The sequence below is a fragment of the Chinchilla lanigera genome, unplaced genomic scaffold (assembly GCF_000276665.1).
Source record: "Chinchilla lanigera isolate Chin_1 unplaced genomic scaffold, ChiLan1.0 scaffold00011, whole genome shotgun sequence".
Lineage (NCBI taxonomy): Eukaryota > Metazoa > Chordata > Mammalia > Rodentia > Chinchillidae > Chinchilla > Chinchilla lanigera.
The window spans coordinates 26,838,950-26,849,002 of record NW_004955412.1 but is presented as its reverse complement, the minus strand read 5'-3'; the positions used below and the strand labels follow the sequence as shown (position 1 = coordinate 26,849,002).

Sequence of the window (10,053 nt, the reverse complement as noted above, 5' to 3'; positions counted from 1 at the left end):
TTAATGAATCAAAGAGTTGGATCCTTGAAAAAATGAAGAAAATTGATAAACCCTTAGCCAACCTTACCAAAAAAGGAAAGAAAAACTCAACTTCATGCATTAAGGAATGAAAAGGGTGAAATATCACAGATCCTGTGGAAATTCAGAAGATCAATACCTGCTTTGAAAATCTTTACTCTTCTAGGATGGAAAACACAGAAGAAATGGACAGATTCCTGGATATGTATGAATTACCAAAGCAGAATCAAGAAGATATAAAAATTCTCAATAACTCAATATCAGTTAATGAGATTGAAAATTAATTAAAAACTTACCAACAAAGAAAAGCCTTGGTCCTGATGGATTCACTGCTGAATTCTACACTAAATTTAGAGAAGATTTAATGCAAATACTCTTAAAAGTCTTTAATGCTATTAAAAGGGAAATAATACTCCCTAACTCATTCCTGGAGGCAAGTATTACTCTGATAGCAAAGCCAGAGAAAGACCCAACCTAAAAAGAGAACTACAGGCCAATCTCACTAGAGAACAGAGATGTAAAAATCCTCAATAAGATACCAGCAAAAAGAATTCAACAAATCATCAGGATTATACACCATGACCTTGTGGGATTTATCCCAGGAATGCAAGGATGATACAACATATGCAAATCAATAAACCTAATATACCATATCAGCAGAGCCAGTGACAAAAATCACATGATCATCTCAATAGATGTAGAAAAGGCTTTTGATAAAGTCTAGCAGTCATCCATGATAAGAATCCCTACAGAAAGTTGAAATAGATGGTTTTTATCTCAATCTGATAAAAGCCATCTATGACAAAGCAATGGCCAACATCATACTAAATGGACAAAAACTGAAATCTTTCACTCTAAAATCAGGAAAAAGACAAGGATGTCCACTATCAACACTCCTCTTATACATAGTTCTGGAAACATTAGCCCAAGCAAATAGGCAAGAGAGAGAAATAAAAGGAATAAGGATAGGAAAGGAAGAAGTGAAATTATTATTCACAGAGGACAAGATACTCTACATGAAAGACCACAAAAACTCCAACAAAAGACTCCCAGAGTTAATAACAAAATTCTGTTACATGGCTGGATACAAAGTCAATACTCAAAAATCAATAGTATTTTTGTACACAAACAACAAACTTTTTGAGAGAGAAATTAGAGAAACCACATCTTTCCCAATAGCATCCAAAATACTAAAGATGTAGGAATCAATCTAACAAAGGAAGTTGTTATGGTTGATACATTGTGTCAACTTGGAGAGTCTAGAGGTTTGGCTAAGTGACTTAGCAACCTGGGGTGCAAAGGACATGCCCTTCCTGCTCTAGGATGTTGTTCATTGTATCAGTGTGAGAAGTTCAGAAGGTTAACTATGTGAGTGCTGCCCCCTGGGTAGGGGTAGCCTGTTTACGACATAAGGGAGGGAAAGAGGCTGCTTGCTGCCATTCCCCGCTTTGCTCTTGTTGCTCTGCCTTGGGGCCAGCCAAGTATGGACTGAAACCTCCACAACCTGTAAACTAAATATGCTTTTCCTTCTTTAATTTTGGGCATCAGGTATTTTTATCTCAGCAACAAGGGAAAAATAACCAAGACAGAAGTGAAAGTTTTATATACTGACAGTTACAGTACTCTGAGAAAGGAGATCAAGGAGGGTAACAGAAAATGGAAAAATATCTCTTGCTCATGGATAGGAAGAATGAACATTGTGAAAATGTCCATACTTCCAAAATTGTTATACAGATTTAATGCAATCCCAATCAAAATACCATTAGTGTACCTCACAGAACTAGGGAAAACATTCCTAAAATTCATCTGAAACCAGAAGAGGCCTATGACAGCAAAAGAAATCCTGGGCAACAAAGGAAAGGCAGGAGGCATCACAATCCCTGACTTGAAATTATACTACAAAGCTACTGTGATAAAATCAGCATGGTACTGGCAAAAAAACAGACCTGAGGACCAGTGGAACAGATTAGAAGATGCAGACACAACTATATACACACTCAGCCACCTTATCTTTGACAAAGGGCCTAAACATGTTTACTGGAAGAAAGATAGTCTCTTTCATAAATGGTGCTGGAAAAACTGGCTCTCTACATGCCGAAGAATAAAACTAGACCCATGTCTATCACCATGCACTAAAGTCAAAATGGATCAAAGATCTAAATATTAAAACAGAAATGCTAAATCTACTGGAAGAGAATGTAGGTAGAAATCTTGAAGACATAGGGATAGGTAGAGACTTCATGAACCAAACCCAAACTGCATGGGAAATATTTCAAAGAATCAACAACTGGAATCTCATCTTATTAAAAAAGCTTTTTTGTACATCAAAAGAAATCACCAATAGAGTGAAAGACAACCCACAGAGTGGGAAAAAATTTTAGCTAACTGTCCCCCAGACAAAGTTCTTATATCTAGAACATATAAAGAATTGAAAAAAAAAAATTAGATCCCCCAAATTCAAAGACCCAATCCAAAAATGGGCACCTGAGATGAATACGCACTTCTCAGGTGAAGAAATACAAATGGTAAATACATGAAAAAATGTTAAACATCATTGGTCATTCAAGAGATGCAAATTAAAACAGCACTGCAATTTCATCTCACCTCAGTAAGAATGGCTATTATCAAGGAATCAACGAACAATAAATGGTGGAGTGGTTGTCAGAAAAAAGGAATCCTTCTCCATTGTTGATGGCAATGTAGACTGGTGCAACCACGTTGGAAATCAGTGTGGAGATTCCTCAGAAAACTAGGATTAGAGGTCCCATCTAACCCAGCTATTTCCCTTCTGGGTATTTTGCCAGAGAAATTAAAAACATCATACCACTGTGATATACGTGTACCCCTGTTTAAAGCAGTGCAATTTGTCATAGCTAAATCTTGGAAACAACCCAAATGCCCATCCATTGAGGAATAGATAAAAAAGATGAGGTCTTTTTATACAGTGGACTACTGCTCAACTATGAAGAAGGATGAACTTGAGACTTTTATAGGGAAATGGATGCAACTTGAGTCCATACTTATAAGTGAAATAAATCATTTTCACATGTGTAAACATATTGTCTCTCTAGTGTAAGAAGCTGAAAGACTAAATAAAATCTATGAACTATGTTATTATTTACTTCCTGCCTCCCTTTTAAATAGTTATTCTTTTAAAACTATATTTCTGGAATTCCTTCATGTAATGCGGTTAGCCCTTCATCTGTGCCATGAGTTGCAAATTTTAAAAAAACTGTTTATTTATTAGTTATTGGGATTCTGCTTATGGATTAGTGGCTGGTTTCCCCCTCCAATGTAGAAGTTTTATTTTTTAATGTAACCAAACAGTGACTTCTGTGTGGTTCTGCATTTTAAGCATAGAAGATGCTCTCCAGTTTAAGATATAAAAATTTTCTCTTGTTTTCTGATGCTGTACTTCACTGTTTATTTATACCATCCAAATGTGCAAAGAGGCCAGGATAATGAGACTGGTTTTCACCTATTTTCTTTGTAAATCTTTATAAGTAGTATAGTTCACTTTGAACTGTAAAACTGCCTGCCACTTACTATCTTGGGGTCCTGGCCTGAATGTAGAAAGAATATTATTTTCACATCCACAGTACACTTAAACAAAACCTAATCTAATCAACCTGTTTCCTATACCCCCATCCTCTAGCTGCTAGGCATGCCACGTAAATAAAATAAAACTCTTATTTTGTTCTACAGAAGGAGTAAAAATTGAACAAATAAATATGGAAGGTCAGGTAGTGAGAATTGCTATCAAAACATAAAACAGGGAATAGGAGAGCAGAGGTTACCATTTTCTAGAGGCTAATGAGGAAATGATGCTTAGCCTAAGAGGGTGACATCTGAGCAGGGACATGAATGAGCAAGGACAACTGGCAGGACAGGGCAAAGGAGAGGTGGCCATTGTTCAGATTGGGAAAGGCTTTGGCAGCTATACCAGTTTTGAGTTTTCTTTTTTAAAATGTGAAAGAGCAATGATGTGGCATCTGTGGCTTAGAAAGGATTCTCTGACTTTTCATGGAGAAATAATTGAAAAGGAGTGTCTTGGTTACTGTTCTCTCATTGCTGGGACAAAATACCTGACACCCAAAATTAAGGAAGGAAAGGTTTATTTCGCTTACAGTTTGTGGAGCTTTCAGTCCATACTTGGCAGGTTACAAGGCAGAGTGGCACATGGCAGAGGGCTACAGCTCATGGCGGCAGAACACAGCAAAAGCAACAAGCACTAAAACGGATGAATGGCCGCAAGCAACCACTTCCTCTCCCTTACATATGCAAACTATCCACCGCAGGGCGGGTGCAGCTCTCACACCCATAATCAATCAAACTCTAAAAGCCTGCCCCATGACTGCATGAGGCTTTGGGGGGCTCACACGGGCGCAAACCATAACAAGGAGCAAGAGTAGAAATGAAGATTTAAAAAAGAAGAAGCAGCAAAGGAAGGCTATTCCTTGATCCAGACAAGAGACTATAAAGGATTAGATTATGGTAATGGCAGTGGAAATGGAGAAAAATGAGCCCAGGTGAGAGGTTAACAGGTAGAATGGATGAGGTTTCTCTTTCAGGATGGTGAATAGGGGACTATAAAAATATCTCCCAGATTTATTAAGACCTGCAACGCTGATGTAGGAGCAGATTTGGTAAATCACAAACATCACAATTTTACTTTCATTTCAGGATTTGTGCACAATCAGAGTGAGCACTATTTTTGGAATGCTGTGAGAGCATCAGATATGGAGGGTTGGTTTGGGAACATGGAGGTACTATCTGTCCCTGGAATTTTATGATGATATGATTTAGATGAATAGTTCAACAGCAAATCACAGGAGAACAACAGGTCCCAGACACAGGAAGCTGCACATGACAAGAGTTCCAGGATGATTCTTCTGTTTCTGCTGGGCACAGTCTCTCTGTTCAGCTGGAACTGGGGTAAGTTCTGGGGATATCAAGGCAGCTAGTAGTTTGTTAAGAGATGGGCAGATGCTGGAGATGAAGTTTCAAAAATTGGCTTTTAGAGCTGTGCAGAAGTCTGTGAATTGTGACAAAGATTTTTTTCTTCTCTTTGCAGGTGCACAAGGCTCTCTCAAAGGTATGAGTGTGTTAGCTTAAAGTCCTTATTAAACACGTCATTTGTAACATGCTTAGGAATAATCCTCCCCTCCATCTTCAGACAGGTCTCTAAGCCGTTTTTATTAGAGACTCCTTGAAGTTTATCTTCTCCCAGACATATTTAGTCTATTTCTTTGAGTAAAGAGGCTATAATCTCTTCCTTAGCTTCCTTTTTCCCATTAATGGACAAAATCATCAGGTTAGATGAGGGGTTTATTACCTGAGATCCATGGATAAATGTAAAAGTAACACGGACCTCCTGAAATGATATACAACATTTATTGTATGTCTCTACAGATTTTCTCTCATAAGATTATCAAAGCAGTCCTAGTGCAGAAAGGTTAGGAGCCACTAGGCAACAATAACCTGCAGAAAAGCCCCTAGTTCAAGAGAACCTTCTGTAGACTGCATGCGCTGAGCACCTCTTTCTGTATATGGCAGATTCTGCAAGAATGTGCTATAAATGTAAACATTATCATCTTGGGTACTGCTACGGAGTCATGGATTTCTGCATCCTGAATTATAAACAATCTTGTGCTACAGAGAACATTTATATACTCACAAACAAAGGTAACATGACATGTAGAATAATGGGGAAATAACTACCTCCTCCCCTTAGAAGCAACTGTATTTCTTGTTCATTTGTTTTTTAACCCCAGAATGAGTGGTAGATGGGGTGGGTGAAGATGGGTGGTCATATAGAAGGGATGAAAAAGATGCATTTTTCCTGAAGATGATATTTGGCCGAGGAGAGGCTGATGTTCTTGGTAAATTAGGGAAGAAAATCCACTCCCTGGGTCGGCAAATAGCAGATTCAGGTTTACATCTTATTTAGGCCTAGAAAAAAAGTAGAGAGGATCTGAAGATAAGCTATTTTCAGGAATATGGTAAGAGGAAATAGGAGCCATTACATTTGTATTTCTTCTCTTTAACCTCCTCAGGGCAAAGTCTGTATTATTATTCAAAACTGTCATGTATGACCAACTGTGAGGACATCAACTTCCTGGATTATAACAAAAAGACAGAACTCATCTGTTGTACACATAGTAACTACTGCAACCTCCCTGTGGGACTCTAGTTCTACATCTCGCTGGCCCGGGGATCCTTCTTTAACTAAATACCCCCTCTACCTCCTCCCTGAAGCCTGTATTTTGTTTTACTCTCCTCTGCTAACCAATGGTAGGAAATAAAAAAAGCCAGCTGGAAATGAAAAGACAAGCAGTGATAGGAGAAACAAGGGTAAGCCAGCTGAGTCTAGTTCAAACACTAGGCCATGTGTTTGAACAAGTCATCTTGCTCACATCTGGCAGGGAGTTATGGATTCCTTATATTTCTGTTGCTATGAATAGGCTCAGACTTGGTTACTTATTATCTCCTCTATGAAAGTGCAAACTGTTGAGCCAAAATAACCCTAAATTTATATTCAGAATTCTGTGACCTTACTCTATCCTTGTTTACACTCCCATCTTTGGCGGGTTGGGATTCTCTTTGGGTTAACCTTAAGACTTACCAGCATAGTCCTTCTGTCAATGGATTCTGGAAGCAGAGGAGAACTAATCCCAGCTTCCCAGTGAGACAAAACACTTGGTCCTGTTAGTTGAAAATGTAGAGAGAATAAGCCAAATAGGAGCTGCTTTATTCTGTGGACCTCAGGCAACAAATAGCTGGCCCTGTACATCAAGGTAGGATTAAGTCTGTAGTGCAATTAATGCTCCAGAGTTTTCCACAGCATTCCATTTAAGATAGTCTCTAGCTGAACCCACAATTTTTGGTTACTATTTCCCCTCTAACTCCTCCCTTACTCCGGGAGGTCAAACCCAGGGCCTCATAAATGCCTGGCCACTGAGCTACATCCCCAACACTTATTTTTTTCTTTAAATTTTATGAATGGAGCCCTAAAATTAGATGAGTTCAGGTTGATACACAAAGTTTTATTTAGACACTTCTGAGTGAAAGCGCATTCTGTATCTACATTAATTTATCATGAATGAGAAGAATCTGTTTTAGAGACTTCCTTGCAGTCTAGATAAAATTGTTCTACTCCAGGAGAATGTTCTCTTTTGCTTTAGCCCATCTTGGGATATTCCCCCAGTTCCACTTTCACTGTGAGCAAATGAATAGAGGAAGACCTAGGTGAACCTTTTTTCTCTACATGATGACACAAAAAAATCTGTCCTCTAATGTGCAAATGTTATTCTTCCATGTATTTACATAGTCACACAAGTTTTCTTTACGTAACCTTTTAGGAACAGTAATTTGGCCAAAAATCTGTTCATTCAGAATTAGCTGAAAAATAATTCACACAACTTGTCACATTAAATCAAAATAAATTTCAAGTGTATTAAAGATTTAAATGTAATAAAGAAAAACTTGCTTTTAAGTTTTGTTGTGGTTATCATTGTTTCAACCTTTAGTGTCTGCTAGGCACATACTAAATATTTTTTGATATCATGTAATATTGACTTCACAGCTTCCTATAATGCAGATATCATTGTAAGACAATTTAATAAATGAAAAACCTGAAGAAAAAACCTGTTGGATTGACAAGCATTACACAATTAAGTTTTCCTGCTAGGTGTGGTGGCACACACCTGTAATCCCACACTCAGGACTCTGAGGGAGGATTGCCCTGAGTTCGAGGCCAGGCTGGACTGTGTAGTGAGTGCAAGGCCAGCCTGAACTAAAAAGCAAGATCCTGTCTCAAAAGATCTTCTACTTACTCTTGCTGCATAACAAATCGCTGTATTCACTACAAGTCTGGGTCAGAATTCAGAAAGCACACAGTAGGGATGGCTTGTCTCTGCTCCTGAACGTTAGAGGTAATGTAAAACTGGAGACCAACAATCATTTGAAGATGTGTCCACTCACATGTCTTTGCAGTTCGTGCTGATGATTAGTTATATCATCGGCTGCTATTGGTCAGAATACATGCACATGGATTCTCCATGTGGTCTGGACCCCTTCACTTCATGGGGTTTTTGGATTGCTTAGGCTTCCTAGGGCAGGTGTATTAGCTGACAAGGTAGAAGTCATATCACACTTTATGTCCTAGCCTTGGATAGCATGCATCATCACTTCTGCCTCATCACATGGATTACAAGTGAATCACAAGGCTGACTTTCTGATTGGGGAGTGGCAGAAGTGTAGAGCTTGTGTTTTGGGAGATAGTATTGCGGCCATCTTTAGAAAATACAATCTGTTACAACTAGCTAATAGTAAAGGTGAAATTTGATCCAATATGTGTGTAATTTCAAAGTGCTCTATCATCCTAATTTCACTATTAACAATATTTATTTTTTTCATTTTCATTTTTATTTTTATTAGTGCATGTTTACAATACATAATGATTGCATTCATTTTGGAGCACTGTACATGTACATAATACATCTTAATTCTTTTTATACCCCTCTATCACTTGGTTTGCTTCTCATTTGCAAAACATCTATCTCTCTGTTTCCTGCTATCTATCTTTTATTTTGCTTTTTAATTTATCTGTAATTTGGGTTTCTCATAGTAGAGGAATCATGCAATATTGAAGCTTGCGTGTTTGGTTTACTTCACCTGACATTATGATCTCAAGCATCTCTCGTTCTCGAGGGCCTGCACCTGACTCTAGAAAGCAATTTCTGCCTAATAAACCCATGCCTCTTACTGACACATACTGAAAACTGCTTTTCTGTGAGCAAAGTCAGTGAACCTCCAAACATCCTACGTTTAGGGTGGGTTAAACTCATCTCCTTGGGAACCTCCTCAGGCCCAGCCCAGTGACATTTTCTCCTGATAAGCCAGTGGCAGGAGGTAAAGGCAAAGGCTCCTGAGTTCTATTCCAGGTACAAAAAAAACAAAGGGCATAAGCTCTCCAACTGCCTGATGCTATGGCTCCCTTTTGTGGGTGGCTGGGAACAAATCCAAAGCTGTACAGACTCAAGAGGTCATTCAAGTGATAACTGACATTATCCTCAGGATCCAGGGAACTCTACGGACTCCAACCAAAAAGGAGCCCACTGGTGTCTTTTATCCCCTCCTTTCTTCACTAAGAAAACCCCAATCCCTTTCTCGTGCCTTCTTTCCCACTCTGAGGCTTTCAGCCAATCGAAAACTCAAAGGTGTAACTTCTCTGTTATTAGTGATCAGGGACGGGCAGGGTGCTGGAGGTGGAGGGGTGCACGGGTCAGGAGCTCAAGGCTCCAACAATAACTGTCTACCTGGCCTCCCTGGGCCCTAAGCCACCTTGCCAGCTTTGCCTGTGGGTATTGTTTCCTCCTGGAGCGTCAGTGATTCCTTCTGTAGAGCTCACTTGCTTCCTCCCTCCAACTTCTTTGGCTCTGGTACTCTTATGATCATTTGGCCTGAATCTGTCTCCCAACTCAGGCCAGTCACGGTGCTAAGTGACGTCTTGAGACTTTCTAAACCCTCTATGGGTGCCTTGTGTGTAGTACAGGTCCCTAGATACAAAGATCTTTAGGGTGTATTTTTGCATAAAGCCCAGTTGTTGTGTACAACTCCTTTTCCTTGCTTTCCTGGTTTGTTCATAAAGGTTGGAGTAGCTATGTGCCAGGAATAAGGACACTTGCCTGGACATGACAAATGGGTTTGTGGGACTGGCAGGGACACCTGCAGTACATAGTCATGGCAGAAAGCGCGGTGGGTGCAGCCTGATCTCAGCATGATCTTGACTTCAGAGACCTAAGTAGGATCCCATCTTTCTCACTTTTTTTTTTTTTCCTTTTCCTTCTCTCTTTATCTCTTTTGAAAAGCACACAGGAGAGATTTTAGAAGCACTTAGTACACTTTAAATGATGATGGATAACTCAACGTCTGTCCCCAAAATGTCACCTTTAGGTTATATTTTAAGAAATTGGGACCAGTTTAAACCAGAGGATTTTAAAGGGTTGGTTTTTCTCCAAATGTAAGTTAAAG

General features: G+C 39.2%; 1 protein-coding gene across 1 annotated transcript; it reads left to right on the top strand.

The window, feature by feature from the left end:
* The first annotated feature begins 4,794 nt into the window (after nucleotides 1–4,794).
* On the top strand, nucleotides 4,795–6,284 carry Pate2 (prostate and testis expressed 2). Its single transcript, XM_013510991.1, has 4 exons — nucleotides 4,795–4,953; nucleotides 5,093–5,113; nucleotides 5,575–5,703; nucleotides 6,075–6,284. The coding sequence occupies exons 1-4, from the start codon at nucleotides 4,902–4,904 to the stop codon at nucleotides 6,209–6,211; spliced, it is 339 nt and encodes a 112-aa protein (XP_013366445.1). The 5' UTR covers nucleotides 4,795–4,901; the 3' UTR covers nucleotides 6,212–6,284.
* The last annotated feature ends 3,769 nt before the right edge of the window (nucleotides 6,285–10,053 follow it).

Bases quoted from the DNA above. Each gene is read 5' to 3' on its own strand.
- Pate2 (XM_013510991.1), top strand. From the start codon at position 4,902: ATGATTCTTCTGTTTCTGCTGGGCACAGTCTCTCTGTTCAGCTGGAAC. The intron at 4,954-5,092 runs GTAAGTTCTGGG...TTCTCTTTGCAG, and splicing joins TCTGTTCAGCTGGAACTGGG to GTGCACAAGGCTCTCTCAAA. The intron at 5,114-5,574 runs GTATGAGTGTGT...TGTATATGGCAG, and splicing joins TGCACAAGGCTCTCTCAAAG to ATTCTGCAAGAATGTGCTAT.